We start from the raw sequence: 19,842 nt of genomic DNA on the forward strand, positions 1-19,842 counted from the left end.
GCAATAAGACTGGGCACTTGAAGAAGCTATTCAAAATCATAACCAATGAATAAGAGTTTCATACTCTCATTGTGGTCTTGAATGGAAATGTTTCATTCTCTCGTTTCTTTTTCATTTTGACTTCCATATTACGAATGTATTCTAGATTTTTCTTTAGTTTCTTATTCTTTCATTTTTACTTTTCGTTTCAAGTTTAATCAATCTTTTCATAATATAGCTTGGATTATTCATCTCGTTCCCCTTCTTTACATTTGGAAACTTATAATTCCATCGTTATATGTGCTCTCAGTATTGATCTTGATGTTCTTGGCATTTTTTTTATAAAAACAAACAAAAAATAACAATCTAAAATAAAGTTAGTAAAACAATTAAATATCACTGTATTCTATGGCCCGGACGGTGTAAAGTATTGATCTCTGGCCTTAGTTGATAAACAAATTTTCCTGCAAAGATTATAAGGTAAATAGTAATTAGAGGTATTGGACTGAGATTAGACCATGAGTAAGGTTTCACTAATCTCAAGCCCATAACGAAATCTATAAATATAGATCGAATGTAAGATATATGTGATTGCATTTGCTGAACATTTATTACCATTGCACTAAACTTCCGTACGGACAATTAATTTGACTTAAGCATCAGATTATCTTTGACAGATATACCTCGGACGATGAAGAGAAGAGAAGGACTGGAAGAGCAAATACCGGACGACATCCCAAGAAAAATTGTGCATGTATTAGTGACTCGATCTCACACTCGAAACAATCACTATTTAAGTGTATACCTCTAGTGAAGGTAGAAAATCTTTCCCTCAAATCACTCAATATTTAAAACAGCTAAAGTAAAATTTTTAAAAAATTGTATTGAATCTAAGCATCAAATGAAAGAGGACAAATTCAATACACCCTGAAGAAGATACTTAAGACGATGAAGGATACAAACTTATCAAGAATAAAAACTTAAGAATTTTGAAAAACACAATAAATCACAAAAAAAAGTGTTGATATTGCAAACTATTCCATCAAGATAATTAATATCTGAATTCAAAATCACTTTTAAGTTTTAAGAAATAAGTTTAAGACATCAGAATCTTATAATTAATTTGTCAACTCAAAATGAATTAACAAACAATATTGTACATAAGTTCGGGACACTTATTTAAATCTTATGGATTAAACAAATGTTCAATGATAAACATCTTTGAGTTTCAAGTTTGTACTCTAAAATTCATAATTTCTTCAAGCTAATTCATGTTAGAAACTCATAATAAGAAGATAAAACAATAATTTATAGGATTATTTAACTCTTAAAGTTTGTTTATGAGATAATAAGACGAACATGAAACAAAAGGAAAAAGAAAAAGAAAAAAATGTGAGAAGCAAGATCAATAGTAATAATAAAAGGAATGAAAAGGAAAAAAAGGAGAGATGATACCATGCCATTCGGAAAAGCTCCAACATAAGTCTTGATGAAGTACTCTATAACTCCAACATAACTTATATGAGAGAGTGACAACTTGATCCAAGGACCTAATATAAGACTCAAGTGAGAAAATAACTCACTCCTTTCAAAGAGATCTAAATATGTTTTAGAAATCACTCTCTCATTCAAATATATCAAGAGATTTTTTTTTACAATGAGAAGTTTATTTATAGCTTAAGATCACTTCCTGAATGACATTCTTATGTACCTAACATGAAATACAAATGTAGAATATAAAGGTTTTATTTGTGGATGAAATCTAAACTATACATTTTAATTTTAAAATTCTCACGCTTGAGTTACACTTTCCATCCTTCATTCATACATGTCATGCCTAGCATATTATTTACACTATTTTTTTAGCTTTGACTTTCATGCTTGATAAAAAATTAAGGGGGATACATTTGATTGTTAATGACTTCAATTTGCTACTTGCTTCTTAATCCTTTAATGTCCACACCTCCTAGTTTTTTGGCTTTAATTGTCCATATTAAAAAAAATTACTATTTACACCTATTTTACAAGTAAAAGAAAGTTAAAATTAAATCTCTAAGTTTTTAAAATTTACAACTAAATAAACTCTATTCTACAAGAATTTATTTAAGATCTTCCTTATCAATGCATCATCAACTAAAAATCCTTGGAAGAATCTCAATTAAACTGAAAATTTCGCCAACAACATGAAGAAGTTTTCAAGAAGTTGTGGAGTTGCAAAATTTCACCAAAAGTGTTGTACTTAAATTTGAGGCTTTTAAGGAATATACTCTCAACCAAGAATAATTTAAGAAAAAAGTAATGTGCTTGTTGTTCTTTGTTATAGCCGGGTGGGTTCAAGTAAGGTTTTACATTACAAAATTGTGTTAAACTTCATTCAACATAACTTTGGGTGGAAGATTAAAAAAATCTTAATTGGAAAATTAATGATTTACTGTAATTTGGATTTGGGATGAGAAAAACACTTCCAAGATACAGCTTTTGATGCTGGAAAAGTTGGCCACGATGTTATGTTTCGTTGTTGGAAATGAGACAACACATTGAATCCCAACAATTTCTTTTCTTTTGTGTGTAGTGGTGTTTATAATTACGATTAACATTTTAATGTAAAATATTCCAACTCAGAATGATTATAGTGTAAAATATATTATAAATATCACCATGCTTAAGATTTAAGATAGATGACATACATGAAGAACTCGTATATCAACTCATCAACTTATTCTTCTCCTTAATTAGGACCACACGCAGTGATATCGTTTTCTTTGCATTTATGAACAGCCTTTCTTAGTTACTTGCTATATTGACCAGAAAACCAGCTGCAGAAAAATATTAAAGTGACACTTGGAGTTTGTGACATGCATAATGTATCCAAAATTTTCCTTTTTCCCTATTAGTTAAAGTAACAAATGTTACACTTTTTGGTGGTTACTATGCTTTTACACTTGGATTCCTTCACATCCTAATTTTTACTTTACAAGAAAAGAAAAATAAACATATTTAATATCTTAAAAACATAATTAAATTAAATCAACTTAAAATTTTAAATTAGTTTTTTATATTTATCTTATATTTGAAAGGAGAGTACGTATACCAGAAAGGTGTGTGGAAAAATATTTTTATGGAAAGGTCTATGATGAGAGATGGAATTTTAGAAAAATGGAAGAAATGCAATCACGAAAAACGACAAATAACAGAAATTAGGTCAATTTTGGATTGCATGTAATGAATGATTAATTTATTGTGAGATAAGTGGAAAAGTAAAGAAGCATGATAATTCAATGCTAAATCCAATTAACAGGGATGTATAATCTACTTTTTACTTTAATTTGTCATTATGTAATCACTTTGTTTGACCCAATGAAATTAACGATTAAAAAATTGAAAGACTTAAAGCATCCCATTACTGTAACTGTAAGTGTGAGTTGATCGTAATACCAAAACGATTGACTTAATATAATAGAAATTATGAGTTTTAGTTTTGTTTTGTTTTTATTTGAGCAATAAATTAGAAATTTGAAATTAGTGTCCAAAATACGAAGTGCCCACGTGAGATTCCTCAGCTTTTTACCCCACAAACGTAAAAGTTGTTGTCGCCAAATTACATGCCAAGAATTGCATACACACAACTTCACAAAAAACTAAACGCTCTGATAACGACTCAAATTCACAACTAAATTTCGATTGTCAAAATCAAATTTAATTTCAAACAACCAAAAAAAAACACCCATATGTTACAATTAAAACATGTCTATTTTAAAATCTTATTTCAACTACAAAATTTATACTATATGGAACATTTCTTCTTTTATATATTTTTTAATGAAGATGAATTAGATTTAAATTGTATATAACTTGTTTATAAAGTATAATTAAAGGAATGAGGAGATTTGTTTATTTATCTTGGTATGACCTTCATCATTAGAAGGAAACATTAAATTTTGTTTGTGTGTGTGTGTGTGTGTGAGAAGAAGGGTATAGATGGAGATTGAGTGAAGTGAAGAGTGTTTAATATTATGGATAAGGCGTGAAAGAGTGGAGTAAAAATGTAGCATATTTTGTGTCGTGTCCAGAAGGGCATCGTGGACCATGTTCATATTAGCCATGCATTGCTGCCTTTTATGCGACCACATGCCTTCATCTTATGTATGTCATACTGAAGAAGACAGCCTACCCTCTATCAATATAATATATAAAAAATCTTATAAAAAATAATTACAGTATAGTTTATTAAGAAAAACCATATGAAATAATCTAAAACAATATGGTCTTATTAATATGAATAAGTATTAACACATGTTCTAAAACGTAAGAGAAGTATTAACACATCTTCTAAAACTGTTTCTTTTAATTAAGTGTATAAAATTAATATAATTTATAAAATATTTGTTTTCTCCCAAAATAAAACAAAACAAGAAAATACGAGACAATAAGGAAACTATTTTTGAAATTTTTATTTAGACCTGATAAGGTTTGAGCTTACCTTTACGATAAAATGAGATATTACGTAGTTTTTTTTTTTTTTTAACTATTTGAGAAATATAATTTTTTGTTTAGATGAAACTTCCTAGGACTATTCGCTTCTACTTATTCTCATTAAATATTAGAAATAATGTATCATGTAATTTTAAAAAAACTATTTGTTGGTTGAGAATTTTTGTTTTTAAATTTTAATACTATTTGTTTATCAAGTGAATCTGATATTCAACTTAATAAAAAAAATTAATTATCAAGCAAATTTAAAATTTGATCTGAATAATTTTTAAAATTATAAAAAAAAATTAATTGTTTGAGACTTAAAATAACATTTAATTTTTTATTAGAAATAAAATTTTAATTATCAAACAAATTCAAAAAATAGCATAATGATCAATAACTTACATAATAATCAATAACTTTTAAAAATATATAAAAATTTTAATTATCAGATAAGTTCAAAAGTAATATGATAATCAAAGTTTTTAAATTTAAAATGAATGAAAACTTTAATTATTGTTAAGTCCTAGATTTAAGGATAACTAATAATTTTAAAAAAATTGTAATTTGCAGTTTTGTATTAAAGTGAGAATATGAGTGTATGTCTGAAAATATGGGTGCCAAATATTATTTTAAAAAGGTGAGAGTATGCGAATTAAAACAAGGGTTAAAACAAAAGAAATCCAGTCTAAAATATAAAGAAAAATAGGAGTACATTAATGCAAATACATATCAAGACCGATAACCTTATGGTACATTAATTAAGTGTGAGATGCGGATAGCAATCTAACCAAAATAAAGCAAGAGTGAAATAGTAGAAAAAAAAGGGTCTAAGAAAGAAAGCTGGGTCGGGCTGGGCCTATACCCAGTTTCTGAATTATTATATTATTTTTATTCCTTACTATTTTTATTTTACTCTTTAATTCTAAAACATTTTTTTAAGACAAAGAATCCATAATCTTCACAACTTTGCGCACAACACCATCTTCGTGCAACCATGGTCAACCCCGCTGGATTCACCTATCACCATACTCGCCGGTGGCATCATCGGCGGCGATCATCATCGGTAACATTATTGGAAGTCTCACATCGATTAGAGATAAGGTCAATTTATAATATATAAGTGAGATACAAATCTCATCTTACAAGCCGGTTTTGTGGGCTTGTAATAATATGGTATCATAACCATGGTTAGAGTCTATCATAACGAGTTCCAAGTGGATATTTCTGTTTCCATCCGGGCCGTTGGCACAAGCTGGTTTTGTGGGGTTGAGTTAGGCTTAAAAAACCACTTTCTAATAAACACAGTCGCTACAAACCTCGTTTTCCATCACTCAACCAAACTCGCTGGCGACTACCCCCTCCTGTTCGCCGGAGTTAGGGTTGGGTGCTTCGTCGCAAGTTTGGAGAGTGAAGAATAACCCAGCCCATCGCAGTCGCTGCAGTTCCCGCTCTCGCCGCCTCGGCGCTTGGCGACGTCACCAGAAACATCGACTTCTTCCTCTTCTCCAACGTATGAGCTCTCGTCTCCTCCATAGTTATCCCACTAGAAGTTACCGTATGACACCGTTGCCGATATCGTTAGGGTTCCGATTTGGAGTAAACGCCTTCATCGTGCGAAGGGAAATTGCGCTTTTTGATAACAGATATATCGTTCGGTTATACTGTTGTGTCGATCGCTATTGTATTGTGTTGATAGCTCTTGTATTGATTCAATGCATCGTTCGGTATCTCTGATCATGTACTTTATGTTCCTGGGTCTCCCTTCAACTTATTGTCCATAAGTCGTCTAACTCGTACCCTTAATTGTGTTATTTCATTTACTAAAGATTCTGTTTGGTTGCAGGACTGGAGTTCGAAACACATGATTGGCACAGGATGTGAGTCTCATGGCCTATACCATCTCCGCCCTTCTCCACATGTTGGCGTAATCATGGAGTCACCATCCCTTCTTCATGCTTAGTTAGGTCATCCTAGTCTTGCCAAACTACAACAACTTGTCCCGAGGTTGTCAAAATTATCAAGTTTGTCGTGTGAGTCTTGTCAGTTAGGAAAGCATACTTGTAGTTCCTTTCCTCGTAGTGTCTCACAACGGGCGTCGTCCCCCTTTTCATTGGTTCATTCTGACATTTGGGGACCTAGTCGTGTTAAGTCCACTTTAGGTTTTCAGTATTTTGTTACTTTTATTAATGACTATTCTAGATGTACTTGGTTGTTTTTAATGAAGAATCGTTCTGAGTTGTTTCCTATTTTCCAATCATTTTTCAATGAAATAAAAACAGTTTGGGGTTTCTATTCGAAATTTACGCAGTGATAATGGTCGTGAATACCTTTCTCAACCGTTTAAACATTTTATGGCTTCTCATGGCATTCTTCACCAAACCTCATGTGCTTATACCCCTCAACAAAATGGGGTGGCTGAGCGCAAGAATAGACACCTTATTGAAACAACTCGTACTCTTCTAATTCATGGTCAAGTACCCTCACGTTTTTGGGGTGATGCAGTTCTCACGGCATGTTATCTTATAAACCGCATGCCATCTTCCGTCCTAGATAACAAAATCCCTCATTCTATCTTATTTCCTCAAGACCCTCTACATCCATTACCTCTTAGAGTTTTTGGGTCTACATGTTTTGTTCATGATTTTAGTCCTGGTCTTGATAAGTTATCCCTTAGGTCTCACAAATGTGTCTTCTTAGGATTTCCACGGTCACAAAAGGGTTATAAGTGTTTTTCCCCTTCCCTCAATCGTCATTTTATCTCTGCTGATGTCACTTTTGATGAATCTTCTTTTTACTTTTCACATCTATCTTCTAGTTTTGTACCTCCACCTGCTACTGTTGATATTCCTAATTTTTGTGATCCTCCTGGTGATGCTCCACCCATTTTGTCTCCTCCTTCTTTAGACTCTCATTCACCACAGGATCGTCCTTCACCACCACCCCTTCAGGTTTATAGTCGCCGCAATTGTCTCCCTCATGACTCACTTCTAGTGTCGCCTCCTATGTCTCCTCCAGCTCCAGCAAATGAGTCTGATCTGCCTCTGTAAAGGTATACGCTCTACCCGTAACCCTTCCCCTCATTATACTGTTCTTAGTTACCACAGACTATCTCCATTTTTTTATACATGTCTCTCCTCCATTTCATCTGTTTCAATTCCCAAGTCTGTGGGTAATGCCTTAACTCATCCTGGCTGGCGTCAAGCTATGTTGGATGAATTAAGTGCTTTACAGAAAAGTGGAACTTGGGAGCTTGTCCAATTACCATATGGAAAGTCTGTTGTTGGTTGCAGGTGGGTGTATGCTATCAAGGTTGGCCCTGATGGCACTATTGATCGTCTGAAAACTCGACTGGTTGCCAAAGGCTACACACAGATTTTTGGTTTGGTTATGGTGATACTTTTTCTCCAGTGGCAAAAATGACCTCTATTCGCCTATTCATTGCCATGGCCGCTCTTCGCCAATGGCCTCTTCACCAACTTGATGTCAAAAAAGCTTTCTTTAATGGTGATTTGCATGAAGAAATTTATATGGAGCGACCGCCTGGCTTTGTTGCTCAAGGGGAGTCATCTGGATTGGTGTGTCGTCTTCGCAAATCCTTATATTGCCTAAAACAGTCTCCTTGGGCCTGGTTTGGTAAATTCAACTGTGTTGTTCAACAATTTGGTATGTCTCGCAGTGAAGCGTATCATTCAGTGTTCTATCGCCACTCAAGTGCTGGATGTATCTACTTAATAGTGTATGTCGATGATATTGTTCTCACAGGAAGCGACTATCTTGGCATCTCTCAGATGAAACAACACCTATGTCATCATTTTCAAACCAAAGATCTTGGCGAACTCCGGTACTTTTTGGGTATTGAAGTAGCACAATCCAACACCGATATTGTCATATCTCAGAGGAAGTATGAGTTAGACATCTTGGAGGAAATAGGGTTAATGAACTCTAAATTTGTTGAGACACCTATGGATCCTAACATCAAACTCCTACCAAATCAAGAGGAGCCTTTCTCAGATCCTGAACGGTACAGAAGATTAATTGGTAAATTAAACTATCTTACTGTTACAAGTCCTGACATTTCCTTCGTAGTTAGCGTGGTGAGTCAATTCCTAAACTCCCCATGTGAAGACCATTGGGATGCAGTTGTTCGCATACTGAAGTATATTAAAGGATCACCTGGAAAAGGTTTGCTATATGGTCCTAACAACGATACAAAAATCGTTTGCTATTCAGATGTTGATTGTGCTGGTTCCCCTTTTGATAGGAGGTCTACTTTTGGATATTGTGTCTCTATTGGTGGCAACCTGATATCTTGGAAAACTAAGAAGCAAAGTGTTGTGGCAAGGTCCAGCGCAGAAGCAAAATATAGAGCTATGGCATCAACTACTTGCGAGCTTGTGTGGCTTAAACAATTACTTAGTGAATTGAAATTTGGAGATCTCACTCACATGACTCTTATATGTGATAATCAAGCTGCTCTCCATATTAGCTCTAACCCTGTCTTCCATGAGAGAACCAAGCACATTGAAGTTGATTGTCATTTTATTCGAGAAAAAATCATATCCGGAAATATCAAGACTGAATTCGTTAACTCAAGCAACCAGTTGGCAGACATATTCACTAAGTCCTTACGAGGACCTAGAATTGATTATCTTTGTAACAAGCTTGGAACATATGATTTATATGCTCCAGCTTGAAGAGGAGTGTTAGATGTTAATATGTGTGTTTCTGTTAATTGGGCTCAGTCCATTCTGTATTAAGGGCATTGGCCCATATCTTACATTATAAATAAACTACCCTATGTGTATGCAAAAGACACTAGGGATATTTTCTCCCAATCTTCTTTATTTCTCACAGCTGTCAATCACCTCAGTTAGTTCATGTCTGCTCCAACATCTGCTCATCAACAAGCTACTACTCGTATTTTACGATATCTCAAACGTACATCTGGTGCTGGCATTTTTCTCCCACACAATTCTACCATTCAGCTAAAAGCTTTCTGTGACTCTGATTGGCCCACTTGTCCCGATACTCGCTGATTTGTCACTGGATTCGCTGTCTACCTCGGAAGTTCACTCATTTCATGGCGCTCCAAGAAACAACCGACCGTTTCTCGTAGCTCTTCTGAGGCTGAATACCGCTCGCTAGCCAGCACAGTGTGTGAACTCCAATGGCTCACTTACTTGCTTCATGATCTACACGTTCCTTACATTTCTGCTGCTCTTGTCTACTGTGACAATCAATCTGCAATACAAATCGCTTCTAATCAAGTTTCTCATGAACACACAAAGCATATTGATATTGACTGTCACCTTGTTCGTGAATAGGTTGTTGCGGGATTGATCAAAAGACTTCCTATATCCACAACCATGCAGATAGCTGACATATTAACTAAACCTTTACCCCCTCCTGCTTTTCAACTTTTGCGTTCCAAGCTGGGTCTTCAAAATATTTACGCCCAGTTTGAGGGGGGTTGATAACAGATATATCGTTCGGTTATACTATTGTGCCGATCATTCTTGTATTGTATCGATCGCTCTTGTATTGATTCAATGCATCGTTCGGTATCTCTGACCTGAACCGCTCGATTGTGTTGATTCATTACACTGTTCGATTATATTGTTGTGTTGATCGCTCTTGTATTGTGTCGATCGCTCTTGTATTGATTCATTACACCGTTCGGTATCACTGATCTGAACCGCTCGATTGTGTTGATTCATTACACCGTTCGATCTCACTAACCTACACTGCTTAGTTTAATGTTAGGCTTGTAGTTTCTGTTATTCTGTTTAGTTTCTGTTATTCTGTTTTAGTTTCCTTTCCCATATATTTCTTTTTCTGTATCTCTTTCCAGAATTAATAAACTTCATATGAGCCTACTTTTCTCTTGCTTCTCTCCTCTCTTCTCCCCTTTATCAGCTTTCTTTTCCACCGTTGCATAATAAATCTATGACTTTTCTACCCTCTCTTTACTTCGTCTCCAGTAAGATCCAAATCAGAAACCACCACCCACCTAAAACACCACTGCTACATAGAGGCCCCCGCAGCTACGACATCAAGATCATTGCCGGTCCTCCCGAGTCGCGACGTCACTCGTTCGTCACCTCTCACGATCCACCAGAAGTACCATCAGTTCTCATCAAATATTCTCTGCCATCAATACACGAAGAAAATGACGTCGCCGGTAATCGAGATTACCAGCAACCGCTTCGCACAGGATTTCTATTCTAGCCATTACCGATTCATCATCAAATTCTCTGTACAGTTCCTCTTTATTTTTTATATTTTATTGTCTGTTGAATTGAGTTGTGATGATCCTAGAAATGGAATCATACATTAATTCTGATTAATCGTACAGAGAATGAAACTATTTCAGTATTTCAGTTACTGGATCTCTCTCTGTGTTCTCTAATTTAATTTATCCTATGAAAATAAATTTGCTTTACAGAACATAAGAACAACGAAGAAGAAGAAATCGAAGAGGTAAACTCAAGGATTATAATGTCATTCCCGATGCAATTCACATAGCATATCGTGAAAACAAATCAAACAGATGATAGAATTCAACGATTGAATCGACAATCGATGTAATCTAAGAATAGAAAATATCTCCAATGCGTGACACTTCTTCACTCACTAGCTTCTCCTCTTCACTTGCTCCTCTTCTCTTATTCACTTGCTCCTCTTCTTTGTTTCCTTCAACTGATTTTTCAAAACTCCAAAACCCCTAAATTATCTAACACTGAGGCTTATATAATCTTAAGAACGTCCATTCCCGCCCTCTCCCGTTTCACTTTAACGAAATTTTAAAAAGCAAGTTGATGCACTAAATGAATGAGAAATGTGACTGCCACTTGTCAACGTGTGATTGGAGCTAATTTTGGAGAGCGTAGGAAATGTGAGTGAAATGGCGCCATGTGGGGGTGGATTTTAGGAATGGAGTATGGCATACAGAGTTAGAAAAGGTGGAAAAAAAAAGGAAAGTAATTAACAAATGAAATAGAAAAATGTAATGGGACCATGGCATCTCCTGAGTGGAAACAATTTTTTTTTAAAGAAAAAAATACATGGAAGATAATGAATGTGATAAAAATTGTTGCGTTATTAACCTATGTTAAAAAAATTATTGAAGAAATAGAAAAATATTACAAGAAAATATATTGGCCACAAGGATAAGGAAATAAAATGAGATAGGTTGTAAAAAGAGCCAAACTAACTTATGTGATTATCATGATTTTGATAAATAAAAAGTTTTCTCTTCCTCCTTTTTATCATTCTTTTTATTCTTTCTTCATTTTAAATTTTAAGTTTTCTAATTTTTTAAATTTTTAATTTTTGTTTAAATTTTTTAAATTTATTATTTCTCGTTTTTTCTACGTATAGTTATTATTTATTTACTATATTTTTATTATTTTTTTCTTAAAAGAAACTATTTAAATCTCTATTTTTTAAAAATCATAAAAATAAATTTTAAATGATCAGGATGAAATTATGTTTAGACACCTATTTATATACTGTAAATTTGTTTAAAAAATCTCTACCTTTTTTAAAACCATAGAAATAAATTTTAAATGACCTGGATGAAATTAGGTTTTGACACCTACTTATATACTCTAAATTTGTTTTATGTGTAGATGACGTGAGATTTTTACCACACCCTTATGTCGATACAAAATCATATATCTTGATAAATGTTAATTTCTGATGGATTTCTCGTGATGTGTCCATTGTATCTACCAGTGGATATATTCGTTGATAAGGTATATATGATTTAGTATCCATCGATAAGGTATATATAATTTAGTTTATAAATGGATATAGCATGCCGGCAATTTGATCGATGATATAACTTAGGTTTTACTTCCCCCAATTCATTTTGCGTGTTGCCCCCTTTGTTCCTTCTTTCCCTTGTACCGGTGAATGCCGCTTACTGTCGCGAGGAGGAGGTTGCTTCCCTTCCCCTGTGGTACGTTGGTTTAAGTTAGGTTTTCCTTCTCCCAATTCATTTTGTGCATCTATTCATTTGTTGTTTCACTGAAGCCCTCTTTGTTTCCCTGCATTGGTAGTGATTATCGCTGACTACCACGAGGAGGAGGTTGTTTCCCTTCCCCTACCTTATGTTGAGTGCCATGAAGAGGTCATGAATGTACGGTGACCCAGTCACGATGTCTTTTTGGTGTTGAAGGATCTTGATCTGCATGTTTATTATCATTGTCATTGTCAAGGGAGGTTACCTTCATGGAGGAAGGTTGTCTAGAGGCCTTACTGTCGAGGTATATTTTGTGTTTGTGGAATGGAGTCTCATGTTGTCTAGTTTAAGTTTACACAACTGCTCTTGTAATTCCAATACAAAGTTATGTATCCTGATGTATAAATAGTTATAAACAAACAACAGAAAATGTACATGAATGTTGATAGCCAAGCTGGTGTGTATAGCTTGAAGGCATAATGAAAACAATTAGGTATGTGGGATTGAATTATTGATATTTAATTATGGAAATCACAAATCATTTGATAATTGATTTGTGTTGTGCCACCATTGGACCCATTGACCCTTATATGGAAAGAGAATTAGTTTATGTAATCATTTATGGTTTCAAAGGTTATTAAACAATGAGATGAGGATATCCAAGCACTTAGTGCTTTGTAGGGGAAAATAGGAAAATCGTATAAATGATGCATGGTGGGACTTTGTTGGCTTCTAATCTTAGCTAGGTCTATTGTGGGACCTATCTCTGAAATTGTTATAAAGTAGTATACGTAGGATGTGTGTTATTACTCATTGAATGATGAATTTTGATTCTTAGGGCACGAGGATTCGGTTGTGAACGCATAATGATTGAAAAACCTATGTATCATCTAAGTTTCGTTATTACTCATTTATGCAACTAAAAAGTTATTTTTATCATGTTTTTGTATCTCATGCTCAATAAACTCAATTATAACAAATCTTAATTAAAATATTCTTTTAAAGTACAAAAACCAAATAAGAATCCAATATTAAAAGTTAAATGAGGACATAAATATGCACTCATCAATGAACTATTGCAATAATATATTTCTTGATTTCTTCTCTTCATGTAGTCCTCTTTATATAGACATCTTCGGAAAAAATTCATTACTCGAAGTTTTTGACTATCTTCTATGGATGTAGCCCTTAAGGTAAAGTCAGATGTTATATTGCGTCTTGGCAGAGCAACTGTGTTGTGCGTACAGAAAGAGGAGACATAAAGCATGTATTAAATATTCTTTGAATATCTTCCTATATCTTAATATTGTTTTGATTCTGAGCAAACTTTTTGATAAAGGAGAAAATTTGCACAAAAAATTATAGCACACCTCAACATACAAAAAAGTATTAGAAAGTACATGCTTTAAAGCGTAAACAATCTTAAACATTTAGACATGATCTAAGTACTATCGTTTAACATAGTCTGTTTGAGTAACATTAAGTCTTTTAGAACATTTCAAATTATAGCATTTAACATTGAACATTTCAAATTATAGCATTTAACATTGTCTAGTATTTCGTTAAACACTATTTATTTTAGACACTCTATTATAATTCTCTATAATATTTAGCGCTTATTCTAGACACTAAACATTCTTTAGATGCTATTCTAATTAGACGCTCCTATATTGTTTAAGATACTTAAGGTGTAGCATTTAACACTTTTTATTTTTTATTCTAAATGATTAAATATTATTTCGTTTAGATGTTATGTTAAACTTTAAAATAAGATTTGTTTGAACTATTTTTTCTTAAAAAAATTATTTTAAATTGTATAATCTGAAAATATTTTTACTTTAGAATTGTATAATTTAAAACATATTTTTAAATTGTACAATTTAAATTCAAAAGTCAAAAAACAACTTAAGATTCTGAATTCAAAAAAGACAAAAATGGGAAACAAAATATGAGGGTGCTGGAAAAACGTTACGGAGGTGCAGGATGAAACTGCCCTCACCCAAAAATCTATCACCCATTGATTGATTGAATTGCCACCAAAGTCAAGGTTTACAAATTTGTCAGAAATACCCTTATATATTTGTGTCATCTTTAAATTTACGTAATATAACATTAATGATAACTTAAGACATTGCTTAAAGATAACAATAATATCTTTTCACTTTTATCAAATGAATACATACACATTAAAACTCTTTACTCATTTTTCTTCAATTCCATTATTAAAACAGCCTCATTGTTCATCTTTTCTTTTTCTTGTTCCGACTTTGACTCCCTTATTCCAATAAAGCCTTAGAAACGAGAATTAGATATTTATTTATAAAGTAATAATAATGAATGAAAATAATAATTTAATTAAATGAAGCATGAATAAATTAGATTCGCTTTAATACGTCTTTAATTAGATAATAAATAGATTAGTATATTATTTATCCCGAATCAGTCGGTACTTCGTCTATTAACGTCCAATGAGCATCAACTCAGATTACAATATGGCACTCTTAAATTATGGATATTATGATGCTGTTTCATTCGAAACTATCTTTACTCGCACGATTTCTTGGAAGCCTCAAATTTCTGAACCGTAAAAACATATAATGTAGATTTCATTCATCCTGAAATAGTTCGAATACATGGGATAGATGTCAGAATTAATGACAACTGGTTTGATAAATTAACAAGTGTCACTGTATTTTCATATTAAATTCCATTGACAAGATTGGCCAACAACACACATCATCAGTATGTCTAAATGCTTTGGTACATTTACGTTGCCTCCGGTAGCTTTGAAATTTTCTTTGTACTGTGTTGATTCATAAATATACAATGTACATGGAACTTTTTAAAAACGTATTTTACATTAAAATAAAACAAGGTACAGTTTTTAAATCTAATAAGAGGAGAAAGATGACCATTATTCTCAAACAATCAATGGTTATCTCAAAATAATGATACTAGCAAACCTCAAAAGTTGCCCAGGACGCCAAATGTTACTGCATCTAATTTAAACTGGAAAAAGTCTCATCAGATTCAATAGAACTTGATAACACACTCAAATGTGACTCATGCAAGTAATTAAATAGATTGGATAACACTGAAATAGTAATTGAATATTTGCCTAGGGGTCGTTTCTCATTTGTAAAAAATGGTTCCATACTCCTGCACCCTAAGAAAATACCGAACTGAAACTGCTATACAATAAATACTGCAACTTTACTAGGTAATCCCACAAGAAAGGTTTATAAAAAAACCGATATAACATTAGTATATGAAAAGTGCACAAGGGATTAAACCAGAAATAACTCCATAGGACAATAAATATGACTATAGTCAGAGAGAACCAATAACTAGCCTTGGTAGCTTCACCTGCCGAGATAAGTTGATAACCACAAAGGGTGGCCATATGATCATCCCCTAAAGAACGCTTACATACTCCTACAACGCAAAAAAAAGGTAATATGACCATAATGTATTTTTCATTTGCCATCATCTTCCTCCCCCTCATCGTCATCCTCCTCACCCTCATCATCATCATCTTCAGAGTCACCGTCATCCTTCCCCTGCTGACAGGGAAATATACATTTTATAATACACCATATATATCTGTATATACTATCTCAATAGTAGTAAAGTGATTATAAATACAAAACCCAAAGGGAATAAAGCAATTGATAAGAGCAGCAAGACTAAATGTCAGTTCTGAGATCTGCATTTTCTACATGTAACCATATTCACAAGTGTACATAACACTGAATTGATACAAAATTAAAATCTCGATAGCACAACTAAGAGCATGATTTAATGACATTCCACACGATGTTCACTAATGGTTGGCAATGGGTCAATGCTGAAACCATCATATTTGCACAATTCACACATTCAGTCATGGTTAATGTACCTTGTAATAGAATATAACGTGGTGATGTCACACATTCATGCCAACTTAATGAAATGGAGATGGCGCAAGTGTTAGTTGGTGAGTGTAAACATAACAAAATTTGTCCAGACGACACAGTGGTTGATAAAATATTACACAGGAACTGTATGTGTAATATATATTACACATATTTCCCATCTGCCCCAAAAAACATACTACCCAATAAATGGTAGTGCACAGTACATATTACAGATATAACAAGAAACTGTCACATTCCAAAGCAATATAAAAGAAAAAATCAATAGCATTAATCAACTAATCTTATTCTAATACAAGAGTACATCAGTTACCTCATCATCAGCTTCATCCTCATCACCCTCATCTTCATCAGGTTCTTCCTGTTCCAAAATAATTGTTATTGCAATTATTGTAAGATACAAGGAACAAAATAATATTGATAGTAAAATGAATGATTCAAAACCAAGAAGCATTATTGTCTCTGAAGAGAAAAGGATATCAGAAATGAAAGTTAACTTACATTATTGAAATAAGTAAGCGGATTTGGCCATAAATCATCCTTGATTAATTCTGCAACCTGCTATTTAGAAATAAATATAACACTAAAATTTATGACTAAAATACACAAACTAAAGGAAGTCAATTATTATGATAAGAGAAAAAACAGCATGGATGCACATGGCATAATGATCAAATCCAGAAAAAATATACCTCATCATGGATGTCATCAATTTCATCTTTTTGCTCAGTGTCGTTAAACCAACTAAAGAAGCTGCATGCATTAAAATGAGAATAAGAGAACAATTGTTTATTTGTTTCATAATATGTTTACAGAAGGATTTTTGTCAATAATTTTATATAAAATCATTAATTGATAATTTATTAAACAAGAATGAAGCGTAAAAGAAAATGTTTTATTTGTTCATTTTTTGTAGTAAAAAATTGTTTGCAATCATACACTAGTAAATTGAATTCATTTCCAGATATTAACTATAGGAAAATAAAAGTCCAAACACAACTATTCTGAAAGCAATGCCCATTGACCATATGGAAAATGTTTTATAAATGAAGAAATAGAGCATAAATTATAAAAAAAAAATGCTAGTCCACAGTATTAAAATTGGTCATATATGCACTGCATTGGTAGTTGATAATCCAATGTAATGTAAATGGATCTGTGATCAGGTCAAGTATATTTCTTAGCAGATCAGACATATCTCAGTCCCCTTAAAGAGAAAGCAACCCCCGAGCGAACTCAAACAAAAAAAATACAGTTCTGGTTATCGATAATACAAATAATGGAAAGCCAGAACAATTGCCAGTTAACAGAGCCTGTGCGACCATTGATTTCTTTGTTGTCAAATTTTAATTGAAAAACACTTGAATCATAGATAGGAACCAACCTGATATCAATAGGAGCCCGCTTGTTCCCTTTTTTCTCATGACTAACTCCATTGGGTATGCTCTTCATGTTTAACGATTAGGGGTTCAGAAACAAAACAAAAGCAGCATAAGTTGATAAAAGAATTCCGAAAGTTAATGTCATAATCTTACCTTGCCCTCCTTCCATTTTATGGGAGTGGCAGTGACTTTTGTTGTTCCTTCCTCAAGGAAAGTATAAGTCTTTACAAGTTTTGTATCTTCAAAATAGGGATTGGCGTTGAAATTCTGAACAAAAAATCAATTTTGGAAGGGGTTATTATTCAATTAAATGAACAGTCCCTACAAAAAAATAAACTTCTTAAACTGACTGTCTTGCAAAACATTCCATAGGTCTATAGCAAGGGAAAGAGGAAAGCATCTTACAAAGGTGATTGAGTAGCCTGATTTGACATCTTTAAAATCTTCAACCTCGAGAGAACTCAAATACTTAAATATCTACAAAATAAGGGAATCGTTAATGAATTAAAGTTACGCATTAGAAGATATCTGTAACCAAAGTAACAATAGTATTTGACGAACTTCCATGTAAAAATTAGGTCCCAAGTAATTAAAAAGAACAGAAAAGTAAACAACTTAAAGCAATCACTCAACTAGAGCTATCTGCTGATGCAAGCACAAGTCAATTTAAAGAAAGAATATTCAAAAAGCATCCAGCACCTAGGTTGCTGTGTTCTACTATTAAAAAGGCTTGTGTAACAAGCATAACTCTTTGGGAACAAAAACTAAAACAGAACAACTTACAAGGGTTTCAAATGCCATTTAAATACCATCGAATAAACAAGACCATATCACTTCATAGATGCACAGTGGTACACAAACTCAAACAAACCAAAGTAAGCCCATCCAATTTTAGAAAACTGAAAAAGAGACCAGACCTTCTGATCTTCATCGTTCAAAAGATCACCAAGAGCAGGATGACTCAAAAACTGCAAAAGGACAACAAATAATAATAAACAAGGTATTCCCAACAACACATGTATATAAATCTAATAAAATGTGTATAGTCAAACTCACAGCAGTTAGCCAAAAATCAGGAATTGACTTGATAATATCATTCCGCTTGTCATAAACGGGCTTCCTAATCTCATTGTACTTCTGCTCTATCTCGAGAACTTTGTCGCTGGCTTCTTCGTTGATCTAAAACAACACAGCCAACAAATAAACCAAAGCACAAACAACAGGTTAATGGATCACGTTCCGAAACCAGAAACAGATAATCAAACATAAAAGCAATCACATTTAGCGCGTGCAATTCGGAGGCTCCAAAAGCAGAGTCACATTTCCAACGTCACATAAAAACCTCAAAAAATGACGAGGGAAGAACCGTAATCCGCGATATTGGAAAAAAAAAAAAAAAAGAGGAAGAAGGAAACCGAGTGGAATATTGAAGAATTGGTACCTTTTCCAGCTCGTCTTGGATCTCCTGCAACTTCTCAATGGAAAGGACAAGTTCTCCGTCGATTTCGTCGAGGTTCTCCCCCTTCTCGGAAACCTTCAACTTCTTGGTCCTGTCGGCCACCATCTTTCTTCCTTATTTTGTTCTGGACGGCCCGAGGGTTCTTGCGTAGCTGCTTCGTAAAACCCTAGCACGGTTTAGGCAGAGCGAGACAGGGTAGTAGTGAAGTGAAGACTTAGGGTTTTGGGGTTTTATATGTGTCGTTCGTGCGCAGTGTCCGGGGTGCACCAAATAAATGAGCTACCGGATGACATCTGTCCATTTCAGGGGTAAAGTCGTCGTTTCCTTCACCCTGAACTTGATTTTGTGGGCTAGGAACTTACATTTTCTATATTTTTTTATGAGAGGGATTTTTAAAAAATAATAATATTTACTATATAAATATATATCTATAAAAATATAATCAAAATTTAATAAGTTTAATTAGTATTTTTGGCTTTAAAATGGACATTAGTCTTATCTGGTAAGGACCAAAGGTTAATATTTGGAACTTTTTCTTTTAATTTTTTTTCTTTATTTTTTAGCATTTCTTTTTTTTTCATCTTTTTTCTTTTTCTCTTACCACACCATTTCATCACTCTCTTTTTTAACCTCTTCTACACAATTCTTTTTATCTTCTTTCTCCTC

At 33.4% G+C, this 19,842-nt stretch overlaps 1 protein-coding gene across 4 annotated transcripts; it reads right to left on the reverse strand.

Moving 5' to 3' along the window:
- Positions 1–15,659: 15,659 nt before the first annotated feature.
- Positions 15,660–19,403, reverse strand: LOC124845383 (NAP1-related protein 1-like). Of its 4 annotated transcripts, none has more exons than XM_088106148.1 (10): positions 19,159–19,403; positions 18,774–18,896; positions 18,635–18,685; positions 18,123–18,194; positions 17,871–17,984; positions 17,720–17,781; positions 17,028–17,088; positions 16,837–16,896; positions 16,649–16,696; positions 15,660–15,984 (listed from the first exon to the last, which is right to left on the reverse strand). In XM_088106148.1, exons 1-10 carry the CDS (start codon positions 19,279–19,281, stop codon positions 15,898–15,900), a joined length of 801 nt encoding a protein of 266 aa, XP_087962274.1. In that variant the 5' UTR covers positions 19,282–19,403; the 3' UTR covers positions 15,660–15,897. The 4 variants fall into 4 exon arrangements, with proteins under 4 accessions (XP_087962274.1, XP_087962276.1, XP_087962275.1 ...); XM_088106150.1 differs by having other exon boundaries at positions 16,837–16,893; positions 19,159–19,402; XM_088106149.1 differs by having other exon boundaries at positions 15,660–15,981; positions 19,159–19,401.
- Between the last annotated feature and the right edge of the window lie 439 nt (positions 19,404–19,842).

This window comes from Vigna umbellata, chromosome 2 (assembly GCF_029865625.1).
Source record: "Vigna umbellata cultivar VRB3 chromosome 2, Vumbellata_1.0, whole genome shotgun sequence".
Lineage (NCBI taxonomy): Eukaryota > Viridiplantae > Streptophyta > Magnoliopsida > Fabales > Fabaceae > Vigna > Vigna umbellata.

What these genes read in the sequence shown, in the direction of transcription:
- LOC124845383 (XM_088106148.1), bottom strand. Translation starts at nt 19,281, where the DNA reads ATGGTGGCCGACAGGACCAAGAAGTTGAAGGTTTCCGAGAAGGGGGAG. An exon ending in TAAAATGGAAGGAGGGCAAG is followed by an intron (nt 17,782 to 17,870) that starts GTAAGATTATGA and finishes TTAAACATGAAG; the next exon opens with AGCATACCCAATGGAGTTAG. An exon ending in CGGGCTCCTATTGATATCAG is followed by an intron (nt 17,089 to 17,719) that starts GTTGGTTCCTAT and finishes TAATGCATGCAG; the next exon opens with CTTCTTTAGTTGGTTTAACG.